At 38.9% G+C, this 15,983-nt stretch overlaps 2 protein-coding genes across 5 annotated transcripts in view; one reads left to right on the forward strand and one right to left on the reverse strand.

The window, feature by feature from the left end:
• The window catches only part of FMO5 (flavin containing dimethylaniline monoxygenase 5), a 36,101-nt gene extending 23,810 nt beyond the window's left edge, over positions 1-12,291 (forward strand). For all 4 annotated transcript variants that reach the window (XM_046007962.1, XM_046007953.1, XM_046007943.1 and 1 more), the window contains 2 exons: positions 1,596-1,668; positions 11,431-12,291. In XM_046007962.1, coding sequence (XP_045863918.1) covers positions 1,596-1,668; positions 11,431-11,776 — 419 coding nt within the window. In that variant the 3' untranslated portion in view covers positions 11,777-12,291. The remainder of the gene's footprint in view (positions 1-1,595; positions 1,669-11,430) is intronic.
• Positions 1-15,983, reverse strand: part of CHD1L (chromodomain helicase DNA binding protein 1 like) — a 155,488-nt gene that overhangs the window by 117,241 nt on the left and 22,264 nt on the right. The window lies entirely within an intron of this gene.

Genomic DNA, 15,983 nt, shown 5'->3' on the forward strand with positions numbered 1-15,983 from the left:
AGACATATATTGGAATCTCCTGGGAAATTTTCCCAAATAGATATGCTTTGCCTGGTGGTATTTATTTTATAAATCTAAGTGAGGTAGACATAAGATCTCTGAGAATATGTTCCTTCATTAATTCCAATGGTACTGCAGACTAGAATCCACTCATCTAGATTTTAGACAACTGATACTTATTTGTAAAGCAAAGGAATGTAAACTTTCATTATAGAGAAAAGCATATATGGAAATGGCATGATTTGATTTCAGCCAAAAATTAAGACCTGGTTAAAGACTAGTCCAGAATATATAAGATTCAACCTCTCAAGTTCTGACTTTCCCCCTTTTCCTCCTCTTTTAGTTTTGGCTAGGAGATCATCAGAAAAAACTTAAGGGTTTGGGAGGCTCAATATGAGTCAGGAAAATGATATAGCTTCTAAAAGGCTTAATTATCTCTAGCAGCATTAAAGAAATCTAATGTCCTAGAACTTATAATTGTTTTTCTCTAAGAACTTAAATTTTTGTCTCAACTGGACAGTACATACTCAAAGACATAGTTTATTTTGTTTTTCCCAAAGACATATTCTAAAAGTGAAACTGGGGGCACCTGGGTGGCTCAGTGGGTTAAAGCCTCTGCCTTCAGCTCCGGTTGTGATCCCGAGGTCCTGGGCTCAGCAGGGAGCCTGTTTCCCGTCCTCTCTCTCTCTGCCTGCCTCTCTGCCTACTTGTGATCTCTGTCTGTCAAATAAATAAATAAAATTTTTTAAAAAAAGTGAAACTGGGGTACATGAAAAGGAGAGAGACAAGAATGGTTAAGGGATTTGAAAATGTGACATTTGAAGTATAACTGAAGGAGCCAGAGTGGTTTACCTAGAGAAGATAAAACTCAGGGGAGATAAGAGAGTTCCCTTCAAAGGTTTGAAGAATGTCCCTGGAAGAAGGATCTGATTTGCTTAGTATCACTTTAAAGGGTTGAACCAGAACCAAGGAGTGAAACTTTGAGGGTTGGACAAAATCAGCTTAACATTAGGAACAAACATGCCAATGTTTTTTCTTTTTCTTTTTTTTTTTTGGTTAGCTATTCCCATTTCAAGATGAAATGGGCTGCCTCTGAAACTATGATGAATCCAAGCAGAATAGGGAAAAGCTTACCTTTATAGGACTTTGGGCATAAAATGGGATAAAAAATTTAGTTTTCCTTCTCTCCCTGTGGTACAAAGTCTATTACAAAGAGTACAAATGTGGGTGTGGTTCCCCATCCTGCCTTTTACTTCCTCCTTTATTTTTCATATACTTGTGGGGCCATTAAATATTTCCTCATGTCCATTATTTCATTTCCCAATCAGGAAGATGATGTTAGGGAGGAGGATGGTATTGGTTAGAAGGCAGAATAGGAGAAATATCTTCCAAAAGTAGAATACAGTAAGTTACTATCGTTAATGTCATTTGTAAGGATAATGGGATAATTCACTAAATCTAGTGAAGTATTCCCCCCTTGGGTACAGAAAATTATCCTGTATTTCTTTGACTTCCCCCTGGCATAGTGATTATTAATAGGATTATTGTTCCCCGTGGGGAGATTTTACACTTAAAATTTTGATTTTCCTCTTTAGGGCTAAGGACATTGCCCTCACAAAGTGAAATGAATGCAGAAATAGCTAAGGATCAAGAGGAAATTTCTAAAAGGTAAGAAATTCTCCCAGGAGAGATGCAGTTACTTTTTCTACTTAGTTTTTAATTAGAGTAATGTTATACTATATTTATTAATTTTTTTAAAGATTGATTTATTTATATGAGGGAACGCACAAAGCAGAGAGGGGCAAAGTGAGAGGGAGAGAGCCTTAAGCAGACTCCACCCTTCAAGTAGAGCCCAACTCAGGGCTTGATCTCATGACCCTGAGATCACGACCTGAGCTGAAACCAAGAGACAGACTTTAAACCAACTGTGCCACCCATGTGCCCCTATTGTATTATATTTAATCTTCCTTGTGTTAAGGATTTAGATTATATTTTGAAGGGAAGAGAAATAATAGTTTGCGACAATAAAATGGAGAAATAATACCAAGTGGTTTGATTATTTACAGAAAAGGAGAGAAAATCATTTAAAATCCTGTGATTAAAACTAAAAGTCAAGTAGGAAAAAGCACATGGAGAGAAAATCAGGTATATTAATTTGGTAGAATTACTTGAAATGCTAGTGGAGCTGCCAGACAAAAGAAGAGTGTCAATGACTTAATGGGAGGAAGGTATGGTCCAGTTACAAGTCTGCAGGTAGATTTACAAATCAAATTAGGCTATTTGGCTGGCTGTGATCATGTGACAGCGCTCCCAGGTCACAGCAGCTCGTGGTACAAATAGTCTTTGTAATTGGGGAAGGTAGTAACATCAGCTAGCTCCTGAGTGCTCCGGTGAATATGGTAATTTAGCAATGTGAATTTCAGAACTTGAGTTTATTCACTGAATGATTTTCATTTGGATAAAGTGGAAGTTGATGGTAAGATCCTAAATTATTGTAAACAAGTCAGAGGTACTCTGCTATTTCCCTCCTAACTTTCACTGCCAAATTTCTACAATAATTATTCTATAATATATGCTTAAATTCTCACCCTTTTCTTTCTCCTAAGCCTTCTGCATTTAACTTTCCTCCTTAATTCTTCAACTGCTCTCTTGAAGGTCATCATTTACCTTCATTCATTTTTCTTCTTACTCCTGAGTTTGGTACTTCTAAATGTCTCTTCCTTCTTAGAATGCTTTCCTTCCTTGCTTTACTGTTGTAAACTGTCTCAACTTTCCTCCTCTCTTTCCTTTGACTTATTTTTGTCTAGTATCTTCTCACTGTGAGCAGTTTCCAATAATCTTTTTTGAGGGTCATCTATGTACACAAAGTGTTTTATATGCATGAGTTTATTTAATCCTTGCAACAACTCTACAAGGCTGGTGTAGTGAATCCCCTTTGTGATACCTTCATGAATACTCAGCTCTTGACTCACTACTATAGGACAAATAAATGGCTACAGACCTTTTTTTTTTTAAAAATAATTAACATATTGTTATATTATTCTCAGGTGTACAATATAATGATTTAACAATTCTGTCCATTTCTTAATGCTCATCTATTTAACCGTGCTCCACCTCCCCTCTGCAGCCACCATTTTGTTCTCTATATTTAAGAGTCTGGATTTCTTCCCTTCCTTTTTTTTTTTTTTTTTAAATTTCTTTTCAGCATGAGAGTATTCATTGTTTTCCACCACACACAGTGCTCCATGCAATACATGCCCTCCCTAATACCCACCACCTTGTTCCCCCAACCTCCCATCCCCTACCCCTTCAAGACCTTCAGGTTGTTTTTCAGAGTCCATAGTCTCTCATGGTTCATCTCCCCTTCCAGTTTCCCTCAACTCCCTCTCCTCTTCATCTCCCCACGTCCTCCATGTTATTTGTTAGGCTCCACAAATAAGTGAGACCATATGATACTTGACTCTCTCTGCTTGACTTATTTCGCTCAGCATAATCACTTCCAGTACCATCCATGTTGCTACAAAAGTTGGGTATTCAGCCTTTCTGATGGAGGCATAATACTCCATTGTGTATATGGACCACATCTTCCTTATCCATTCATCCGTTGAAAGGCATCTTGGTTCTTTCCACAGTTTGGCAACCGTGGCCATTGCTGCAATAAACATTGGGGTACAGATGGCCGTTCTTTTCACTACGTCTGTATCTTTGGGGTAAATACCCAGCAGTGCAATTGCAGGGTCATAGGGAAGCTCTATTCTTAATTTCTTGAGGCATCTCCACACTGTTCTCCAAAGTGGCTGCACTAACTTGCATTCCCACCAACAGTGGAAGAGGGTTCCCCTTTCTCCACATCCTCTCCAACACACGTTGTTTCCTGTCTTGCTAATTTTGGCCATTCTAACTGGTGTTAGGTGGTATCTCAATGTTGTTTTAATTTGAATCTCCCTGATGGCTAGTGATGATGAACATTTTTTCATGTGTCTGATAGCCATTTGTATGTCTTCATTGGAGAAGTGTCTGTTCATATCTTCTGCCTATTTTTTGATATGATTATCTGTTTTGTGTGTGTTGAGTTTGAGAAGTTCTTTATAGATCCTGGATATCAACCTTTTGTCTGTACTGTCATTTGCAAATAGCTTCTCCCATTCCGTGGCTTGCCTTTTTGTTTTGTTGACTGTTTCCTTTGCTGTGCAGAAGCTTTTGATCTTGATGAAGTCCCAAAAGTTCATTTTCGCTTTTGTTTCCTTGGTCTTTGGAGACATATCTTGAAAGAAGTTGCTATGCTTATATCGAAGAGGTTACTGCCTATGTTCTCCTCTAGGATTCTGATAGATTCCTGTCTCATGTTGAGGTCTTTTATCCATTTCGAGTTTATCTTTGTGTATGGTGTAAGAGAATGGTCGAGTTTCATTCTTCTACATATCGCTGTCCAGTTTTCCCAGCACCATTTATTGAAGAGACTGTTTTTGCCATTGTATATTTTTTCCTGTTTTGTCGAAGATTATTTGACCATAGAGTTGAGGGTCTATATCTGGGCTCTCTGCTCTGTTCCACTGGTCTATGTGTCTGTTTTTATGCCAGTACCACGCTGTCTTGGTGATCACAGCTTTGTAGTAAAGCTTGAAATCGGGTAACGTGATGCCGCCAGTTTTGTTTTTGTTTTTCAACATTTCCTTAGCAATTCGGGGTCTCTTCTGATTCCATACAAATTTTAGGATTATTTGCTCCAGCTCTTTAAAAAATACCGGTGGAATTTTGATCGAAATGGCATTAAAAGTATAGATTATATACTAGGCAGTATAGACATTTTAACAATATTTATTCTTCCAATCCAAGAGCATGGAACGGTCTTCCATCTTTTTGTGTCTTCTTTAATTTCTTTCATGTGTGTTCTGTAGTTCCTTGAGTACAGGTCCTTTACCTCTTTGGTTAGGTTTATTCCCAGGTATCTTATGGTTCTTGGTGCTATAGTAAATGGAATCGATTCTCTAATTTCCCTTTCTGTATTTTCATTGTTAGTGTATAAGAAAGCCACTGATTTCTGTACATTGACTTTGTATCCTGCCACGTTACTGAATTGCTGTATGAGTTCTAGTAGTTTGGGGGTGCAGTCTTTGGGGTTTTCCATATAAAGAATCATGTCATCTGCGAAGAGAGAGAATTTGACTTCTTCCTTGCCAATTTGGATAACTTTTATTTCTCTTTGTTGTCTGATGCTGTTGCTAGGACTTCTAATACTATGTTGAACAAGAGTGGTGAGAGTGGGCATCCTTGTTGTGTTCCTGGTCAACGGGAAGGCTGCAAGCTTTTTCCCATTGAGAATGATATTTGCTGTGGGTCTTTCATAGATAGATTTTATGAAGTTCAGGAAAGTTCCTTCTATCCCTATACTTTGAAATGTTTTAATCAGAAACGGATGCTGGATTTTGTCAAATGCTTTTTCTGCATCAATTGAGAGGGCCATATGGTTCTTCTCTTTTCTCTTATTGATTTGTTCTATCATATTGATTGATTTGTGAATGTTGAACCATCCTTGTAACCCAGGGATGAATCCCACCTGGTCATGGTGGATAATCTTTTTAATGTGCTGCTGGATCCTGTTTGCTAGGATCTTGTTGAGAATCTTTGCATCCATATTCATCAGTGATATTGGTCTGAAATTCTCCTTTTTTTTTTTTTTTTTTTGTAGGGACTTTGCCTGGTTTGGGGATCAGGGTAATGCTGGTTTCATAAAAAGGGTCTGGAAGTTGTCCTTCTGCTTCAATTTTTTGAAACTACTTCAGGAGAATAGGTGTTATTTCTTCTTTGAAAGTTGGGTAGAATTCCCCAGGGAATCCTTCAGGTCCTGGGCTCTTGTTTTTTGGGAGGTTTGGGATCACTGCTTCAATCTCGTTACTAGATATTGGTCTATTCAGGTTGTCATTTTCTTCCTGGTTCAATTTTGGAAGTTTATAGTTTTCCAGGAATGCCTCCATTTCATCTAGGTTGCTTAGCTTATTGGCATATAACTGTTGATAATAACTTCTGACGATTATTTCTATTTCCTTGGTGTTCGTTGTGGTCTCTCCCTTTTCATTCATAATTTTATTAATTTGGGCTTTCTCTTTTCTTTTGGATTAGTGTGGCCAATGGTTTATCGATCTTATTGATTCTTTCAAAAAACCAGCTTTCTAGTTTCATTGATATGTTCTACTGTATCTCTGGTTTCTACCTCATTGATCTCTGCTCTAATCTTGATTATTTCCTTTCTTATATGTGGTGTTGGTTTGATTTGTTGTTGGTTCTCCAGCTCTTTATGGTGTAGAGACAGCTGGTGTATTCTGGATTTTTCCATTTTTTTTTGAGGGAGGCTTGGATGGCTATGTATTTCCCCCTCAGAACAGCCTTTGCTGTATCCCATAAGTTTTAGACTGAAGTGTCTTCATTCTCGTTAGTTTCCATGAATTGTTTAAGTTCTTCTTTGATCTCCCCGTTGATCCAAGCATTCTTAAGCAAGGTGGTCTTTAGCTTCGAGGTGTTTGAGTTCCTTCCAAACTTTTCCTTGTGATTGAGTTCCAGTTTCAAAGCATTGTGATCTGAGAATATGCAGGGAATAATGTCAGTCTTTTGGTATCAGTTGAGTCCTGCTTTGTGAACCAGTATGTGGTCTATTCTGGAGAAGGTTCCATGTGCACTTGAGAAGAATGAGTATTCTGTTGTTTTAGGGTGGAATGTTCTATATATGTCTATGAGGTCCATCTGGTCCAATGTTTCATTCAATGCTCTTATTTCTTTATTGATTTTCTGCTTCGATGATCTGTCTATTTCTGAGAGAGGCGTGTTAAGATCTCCTAATATTAATATATTCATATCAATATGACTCTTTATCTTGATTAATAGTTTTCTTATGTAATTGGGTGCTCCCATATTTGGGGCGTAGATATTTATAATTGTGAGATCATCTTGGTGGATAGTTCCTTTAAGAATGATGTAGTGTCCTTCTGTATCTCTGACTAGAGTCTTTAGTTCAAAATCTAATTTATCTGATATGAGAATCGCTACCCCGGCCTTTTTTTTTTTTTTTTTTTTTTAAAGATTTTATTTTATTTATTTGACAGAGAGAAATCACAAGAGAGGCAGGCAGAGAGAGAGGAAGGGAAGCAGGCTCTCCGCTGAGCAGAGAGCCCGATGCGGGACTCGATCCCAGGACCCTGAGATCATGACCTGAGCTGAAGGCAGCGGCTTAACCCACTGAGCCACCCAGGCGCCCATGAGGCCCATTGGCATGAAAGATGCTTCTCCATCCCTTCACTTTCAGTCTGGGTGTATCTTTAGGTTCAAAATGGGTCTCTTGTAGACAACATATGGATGGGTCCTGTTGTTTTATTCAATCTGCAACCCTGTGTTGTTTTATGGGCACATTTAGGCCATTCACATTGAGAGTGATTATTGATAGATACATTTTTGACATCGTGTTACCTTTGAAGTCTTTCTGTTGATTGTCTCTATATTTCTGTTCAATGATATTTTTAGGATTTTTTTCTCTTTTATAGAACCCCCCTTAATATTTCCTCCAGTGTTGGCTTGGTGGTTGCATAGTCCTTTAAGCCTTGCCAGTTTTTGAAACTCTTTATCTCTCCATCCATTTTGAATGTCAGTCTTGCTGGATAAAATATTCTTGGCTGTATGTTCCTCTCATTTAGTGCCCTGAATATATCCTGCCAGCCCTTCCTGGCTTGCCAGGTATCTGGGGACATGTCTGACGTTATTCTGATGGGCTTTCCTCTGTATGTAAGGAGCTTCTTTGTCCTGGCTCCTTTGAAGAGCGTCTGCCTACAATTATAATTCTTCATTTTGACTATTAGGTGTCTCAAGGCCTTTTGAGAATCTATATCTTGGGGGGAAACCGTTCTGCCTCTATGAACGCTGGTTCCATTCATGAGATTGGGAAAATTTTCATAGACAACTTATTCCACTGTATCTTCTAGACTTCTTTCTTTCTCCTCCCCTTGAGGGATTCCAATAATTCTGATGTTGGAATGTTTCATGGCATCATTTATTTCCTTGATTCTACTTTTGTCGCTTCTAAGCTGTTTGTTCCAGGCTTCCTCCTGCTCCTATCTGTTTGTTCTCCAGATCAGTAATTCTGTCTTCTGTCTCAGTTACCCTAGCTTTTAGAGAATTTAGATTAGATTGAAACTCATTCAGAGCATTTTGACCATCATCCCTGGTGGCTTTCAGTTCTGCCCTAATCAATTCCGTTTGGTCATCCATGGCTTTCTCCAACCTAGCTACTGACTGGATAATTGTTAGCCTGAATTCCCTTTCCAACATACTGTCTATGTTGATAGCCATTAGCTCTGTTGCAGAAGGCCCATCCTCTGTATTTTTCTTCTGCTGGGCATTCCTCCTCCTAGTCATTTTGGTGAGAGATGACTGAACGGATGTAGCTGGATGTATTGACTTTGGTGCAGTCAAGGTGCACCCTGGAACGTTTCTGAGCAATCAGGATTTCCCACCCAAATGAGAGAAAAAAGAAAAGAAAAAGAGAGAGAGAGAGAGAGAGACAGGAAAAGGGGGGAAGATATAAGAGAAGGCTCAGCCCAAATGGGACCCAAGGTAAGATTTATGAAGTATACAAACAAAAACAGACAAACAAAAAAAAACTGATAAAAGTATATGACAAGAGAAAAAAAATACATATGTAAAAGCAAAACAAAACAAAAAAGAACCTCATCAAAATGAACCCCAAGTATAAGATTTATATACTATCAGGACAAACACAAATACACAGAAGCACTGGCGGAAGAAAAAGATGGGAGAGGGGTTATAAATTCTCAGTGTGGGCGAGGAAGATTATTTTGATTCTTCCTGGATGTATATTGATATCTTTGTTAAAGGACTCAACTTTCCTAAGATAAAGGGGAGTAAAAATTGGTTTACCTATAGGGATAGCATCGATTGGGGAAAGGGGGTTACCTTGAAGTTTAACTCTATATGAATATTATAAGATAAAAATAAAAAAAGAATAAACTAGACTAAACTAAACTAAAATTTAAAAAAAAAATAAAAAATAGAAAAGCAAAAGAAAAACACGGTTGTATGCATCAAAAAGTTCAGGTTAGAAGGTTATTATGGAATTTGATGTACTGGACATCTCACTGTGATGGTAAATAGGTTAAAAAAATTATCTATATAAAAAAAATGAACCAGAATAGTGGGAACGAGTTAAAAATAAAACTTGTATCTAAGAAGTAGTGGTGGTTGTTCTCTTGTCTTTTTTTTTTTTTTTTCCTTTCCCGGTTGGTTTTCTGGGGGAGGGGCCTGCCACGTGGGTTTTCAGTCAATGATATTCCCTGAGTTAAGTCCTCCCGCCCCCCTCCCACCCCTGAGAGGAGTGGGCTCTGAGGAAACCGGTTTTTCAGGCTTTTGTTTTCTGGAGGTTTTTATGTTTGTTTGTTCGTTTTTTGTTTTTTGTTTTTTTCTCTCGCCTTGACAGCTTTTGATGGTTTTTGGAGGTTTAGAGGAAAGCAAACTGCACCCCGACCTCTCTCTCAGAGAGAAGCCTCAGTCTGCTCCCCTGTGGGTGCTGCAGAGCTGCTGGCAGAGCAGGTTCCGCGTCATGGTCCCTGGGGTTGCAGGATCTCCTGCTTGTACTCAAAACCACGGCAGCAGCGGCAGCTGGGCAGTTCCAGACCACCAGAGAGGTTCCAAGCAGTGATGGCACACTGAGATTTTCCCGCTGGCCTGGGCTGAGCGTGCCTGGTCTTTCCGGGTCTGAAAGCACTGGGCTGGCACCTGCTTGCACCTCTCCCAGGGGAGGGTGTGGGGCGTGCACATGTCAGCCTCTGATAGCACCGCCTCCGTTCTGACATCTGACAAGGATCCCAGCCCCTCATGGGAGCCACACCCCACACATTCCAGGGACTAAGACCTGATTTCTCCACTGCACTCTCTCTGGCTCAGCGCCAGGGGAGGCTGTCCTGGGTCCAGGGACTTAAGCCCCTGTCCCTAACCGCCCTGATTCCCACAAATTTCCCCACGATCCTTTGCTCTTTTTGAGTGCTTTCAACCAGACTCCAAGTTAATGCTGGTCCCCAGATGCAGGGCACTCTCGTATTGGGTATTACTTTCTAATTGGTCGTCTCTGGTGGCTCCCTCCCCCTTTTGTTTATCTTCTGATATCAGTCCGACATCCCACTCTGCTTTACCTGCCCACTGGCATCTTCTGCCCTTGTAGAGATCCAGTCGTGTATAATTCTGATCTCAGGCTGATTTCATGGGTGGTCGGAGTTCTTTGGTAGGTAATCAGCTCACTTTAGGGTACAGGTTGAAATGGTGCCTCTCCTACTTCCCCACCATCTTGTCTCCCATGGCTACAGACCCTTAAGCCAACGTCATATCCCTAAGGGGAAGCTCTTAAATTCTTTCCTGTCTAGTCCCATTTCTATAAAACTGGTCCCAATCCAATAAATTCCAATTTGACATCTGTTAGTTCTTTTAGAATTCCATTCCACCACCTCAAATTTATTTTCTCTCATTTTTTCTTGTTCTTGTTTTTGGATTCCTCAAGTTATCCCATCTAATCTCAATTAGTTTGACTTGGTTTTTCTCTTCCTTTCTGTCCTACTCTTCTTTATTTTATTTTCCATATAGGAAATAAAAAGTTACCAGGTAGCTCTCTAAATCCCACTCCTTCCACCAGTATCTGTTACCACATTTTCCCCCTAAAAAGTTCTAACTCTTCAACTCTGCACGTAGTGTAATGACTAAATCTGATTCTGTTTGGAGGGCTGCTTCCTCTAGTGGGATAAGTCATCCTCCCCCTCCATTCGGTATTCCAAATTAGCACTGTTCATAGGAAGTCCTGCTCTGTGGACCCCACTACCACTGCCCTCATAAACAACTGAAGATCCCAAACTTGAGAATTTTTTTGCTGAGTTCTCTCATTACATTAGAGTCCTCTGTATCTGGTGCTATATTTGCCTCTTTCTACCCATTCTTGTTTTCCACAACATTCCTCTTCTACTGTAGGTAGCATCCATAGATATTCCATGCTCATATTCCATAACCATTCCTACTTTATTCTTTCATTCTGCTGCTCCCTTGACTTGTAACCCTTTGCTTTTGCTATGGGATATATCCTCCACATCCTTCAAGGACTTATTGCTCTCTTTTAACTACCCTCTTCTAACATTTCTATTTAGCAATCTAAAACCACACAATATACCAAAAGTCTTACATTCTTTTCTGCTTCAAGTGCATCTTATATCCTCCAGTAGGTTATATAAGGTCCTTAAGTTTGGAGACAAGGTCTTGTCTTTCTTCTCTATTTTCTACAGCTCCTAGCTGAATATGGAGCCAATAACAGGCACTCAGAAGCATTGAATAACTGACTAACTGATTGATTGAATTGTTGCTAGGCCATGACTTTTGTTTTCTCTGGTTCAGGTATGTGGAGAGCCAACGTCATACTATTCAGGGAGACTATGTAGATACCATGGAAGAGCTTGCTGATCTGGTGGGTGTCAGGCCCAATTTGCTGTCTTTGGCCTTCACTGACCCCAAATTGGCAATACAGCTATTTTGGGGACCCTGCACTCCAATCCACTATCGTCTTCAAGGCCCTGGAAAATGGGATGGAGCCCGAAAAGCTATTCTCACCACAGAAGATCGTATCAGGAAGCCAATGACGACTAGAGTAATTGAAAGCAGAAATTCCATGAGTTCCACAATAACAATGGCCATGTTTATGCTGGCTATTGTTTTCTTTTCTATAATTATGACCTACTTTTAGCTGTCCCATTTGTCATTACCCTAGTTTTCTTTGGAAAACTGGATCTACAGATGCCTTAAGAATCTGATGCGATTGAACAACTCTCAGCTTCATATTGCCCAGGAATCCCCTTTTATTTCTTTTTCCAAAGCATTAATCCTCTGTCCTCATTTCCCTACAGTGAGATTCTAGTTTTTCATTCATATTGATTTCCCTCCTTTCCTTTTATGACCCGCCACTTTTTCCTTTTAGTAACCCCTGAACTATGAGCTCAGGTATTTTTTTTTTAGTCATCTTTGTCCTTGGCAGACTTCTTGACCTGTGGTATGTGCCTAATAAATGTTTGTTGTCATTTTTCAAATATAACAGTAGGGAGCATAAGTCAATAATCTGTATAAGAAATGGATGATTCCATGTAATTCTGCATCTGATAGGATCTGGCTTTCTTTTAGAAGCTCAATCTTTTGTTTTTAATATTGTAACTAAATGTATATCTCCTGAGAGATGAGAGAAATAATAGTCTTGTATACATCTAAGATAAGGTATATAGACACAACCATTTTATTTCACTAGCTATTCACTAGTGTATCTGATACCTCATCCTTTTTACTCTTTCCCCTAAGTAACATGTCATTATTTTTTCAATGAGAAAACCATCTTCAGCTTTCTAGGCTCATGGGTCATTTTAATAATCTAGCATCTGCCAATAGGTTCAACCTGGTTGAAAAATTTGGGACGTTAAGTTAGCTGTCCCATCTTCTTTTGGTCACTTTGTTACCATATTAGGATCCAATAAGACTTGTCTTAGATCCATAGCTGCCCTCTTTAATAGTATAGCCTATCGATGTGATTTGATTTGTCATTCCTCACTTCTACTTTCTCCTCTCTACTCCCTCACACACACAGAGTCTAAGTACATACTCAAAGAAGTCATTTATGTATTAAAACAGGATTGAGGGGTGCCTGGGTGGCTTAGTTAGTTGAGTGTCCTGATTCTTAATTTTGGCTCAGATCATGATCTCAGGTTTGTGAGATCCTGTAGCAGGCTCACACGGTGGGTGTGAAGTCTCCTTAAGATTCTCCTTTTCTGGGGTGCCTGGGTGGCTCAGTGGGTTAAGCCTCTGCCTTCAGCTCGGGTCATGATCTCAGGGTCCTGGGATCGAGCCCCGCATCAGGCTCTCTGCTCAGTGAGGAGCCTATTTCTCCCTCTCTCTCTGCCTGCCTCTCTGCCTACTTGTGACCTCTCTCTCTCTGTCAAATAAATAAATAAAATATTTAAAAAAAAAAAAGATTCTCCTTTTCTCCTCTCCCATGTCCCCCTCCCTCTCTCAATGCATAAATGAATAAATAAATAAGTTTTGATTGTTGTTAACTAAATATAGGGACATTGTGCTTATAACAATTCTTTTAATGTCATACGATGTAGTTCTGAAAGAGCAAATGAAATGAAAAGCAGGGACTTCCATTTATGTCCTAGGACAGCTATTGGTTCTTTCTTCTCATTTGTAGAAACTTGGTTCTGTATTTGTCTCACAAATTTAAATAAGTGTTTACTGTTGGGCACACCAAATTTCATCAGGAATGATACTGGATATACTATCCAGGTTTATATTCACAAATAAACTGTTGTCCAATATATTTTCGCATTGCTTCCTGTTATTTAACAAAAGAATAAGTATGAACAAGTAAAGGAACAACATTAGAAAGTATTATCTTTCCCAGTGTGAATACACATAGGAGAACCAGAAACGTGAGAACTACAACCTCCTTCTGATCATTCAACTATTTGCACAGTTCCATGCCATTTGGCCAGTTTACCTTGGAAATGCCTTTTGAGAATCAGAGAACTGAGAAATGGTATTACTTCTTAGGTGTTTTTCCTTCCCTAAAACTGTGATACTGATGGTTTATCATCTATAAAAATAGACCTAGCATCTTAAAATCTGCAGATTATTCTAGTTCAAAAGTAAATTAGAGGTTGTTTTCTTCTTTTAACATATAAATTTGCCTCTCTTAACATGTATACTTCTTTGATAATATAATAAGTATACCAGTTTCCTCTTTAAGTAAAAAGTATGTCATTCTAAATTCACTGACTCTCTCATTTTATTTACAAAACGCAAGGTCACAAAAAGAAATTCATTGGTTAACTTCTAAATCAAGCTAAATGTGAGATATGAATAGCAAACTGAACTAAAAACAACCCAAGATACAAAGCCCTAGTTGCTGATGACTGTGTACTAATATTCATCAATTCACCATACCTTGCTTTTCTAATTACGTTGAAAGGTTATATAACTTTCCTATTATTTATTTCCCATTATATTACACATACACACACATACATTCTTGTTGTGCCAGAAAGTAAAAAAGTGCTCAAAAAGCAAACTGATAAAGGTATTTCAAAGGGATACAGAAGCCAACTGCAAGTGGTCTCAATGGCCAAAAGCAAAACAATCTGAGCAACAAAATAAATGAGCTAATGTAATGTATCCTGGATAGGAACTGGAACATAAGAAGAAAATTAAGCAAAAAAAAATACTAGGTGGGTGAGTGTGTCCTGAAGGTACAGCTGCTGCTGCCACCACTGTGCAGAGCCAGAGCAGGAGCCATCACAGAGAGGACAGAGGAGGAGGCCCGGGCGTGGGTGGGGCAGGGGAGGCTAGATTCCCAGAGGTGGGATAACTGGATCAGAGGGTGGTTACCCTGTATATAACAGTGTATTTCTCACTGCACCTTCAATGGCACTGAGTAGACCATTAGTATTTAAACAGACTGCATCATGCATGAGTACAAACTAGTGGCCCTTGGTTTAGAAGGCATGGGAAGTCTGCTCTGACAGTTCAGTTTGTTCCTGGAATTTTTGTTGAAATATATGACCTAATGATAGAAGATTCCTACAAAAAGCAAGTTGAAGTAGATTGCCAAAAGTGTATGCTCAAAAAACTGGACACAGCAGGACACAGAAATTTGTAGTGATGAGGGATTTATATATGAAGAATGGCCAAGGATTTACACAAGCATATTCCATGTCTTATAACTTATAAGACCATTTAATGGGTAAAGGGCAGAGAAGATGTTTCAATGATTTTGGCTGGCAATAAATGTGACATACCATGGTGAAACTTGCAAAATACAAAGAGAATTCTGAAAGGAGTTAGAGACAAAAGATCCTTAACCTACAAGGGCAGCTATAAGTTTAGCAGCAGACTTGTCCACAGAAACTTGGCAGACTGGAAGACAGTGGCATGATGCAGTCAATAAGATAAACAAGAAAAATATGCAACCAAGAATACTATATCCTGAAGGGCTGTCATTTAGAATAGAAGGAGAGACTAAGAGTTTCCAAGACAAGCAAAAACTAAAGGAGTTTGTGAATACTAAACAAGCCCTGTAAGAAATATTAAAGGGGATGCTTTGAGAGGAAAAGACCAAAAGCAACAAAGATTAGAAAGAGACAATATACAGGAATAGTGATTTTACCAATAATACAATAATAATACCAATAATACAAGGATAAATTCATATCCTTCAATAATTACTCGGAATATAAGTGGACTAAATGCTCCAATCAAAAAACATAGGGTATCAGAATGGATTAAAAAAAAACAAGACCCATTGATACAGGACTGACAAGAGACTCATTTTAGACCCAAAGACACCACCAGATTGAAAGTGAGGGGGTGGAAAAACATCTATCACACTAATGGACATCAAAAGAAAGCTAGAGTCATGATACGTGTATCAGACAAACTATATTTTAAACCAAAAAGTGTATTAAGAGATGAAGAAGGACACTATATTAAAAAAAGGGTCTATCCAATAAGAAGAACTAACAATTGTAAATATTTACGTGAATGAATGGGTCGATCAGAAAATTAAAGAAGAAATTTAAAAAAAAAAAACACACGTAAGTCAAAATGAAAACACAACAGCCCAAACCTTTGGGATGCAGCAAAGGCAGTCCCAGGATGGAAGTATATAGCAATCCAGGCCTTACTCAAGAAGCAAGAGAAGTGTTAAATAATACCTAATACCTAAAGGAGCTGGAAAAAGAACAGGTAATAAAACCGAAACCGGCAAAATAAGAGAAATAATTAAAATTAAAACAAAAATAAATGATAAAGAAATTTTAAAAACCAATAGAACAGGGGTGCCTGAGTGGCTCAGTGGGTTAAAGCCTCTGCCTTTCGCTCGGGTCATGATCCCAGGGTCCTGGGATCGAGCC

This window comes from Meles meles, chromosome 1 (genome assembly GCF_922984935.1).
Source record: "Meles meles chromosome 1, mMelMel3.1 paternal haplotype, whole genome shotgun sequence".
NCBI classification, from domain to species: domain Eukaryota; kingdom Metazoa; phylum Chordata; class Mammalia; order Carnivora; family Mustelidae; genus Meles; species Meles meles.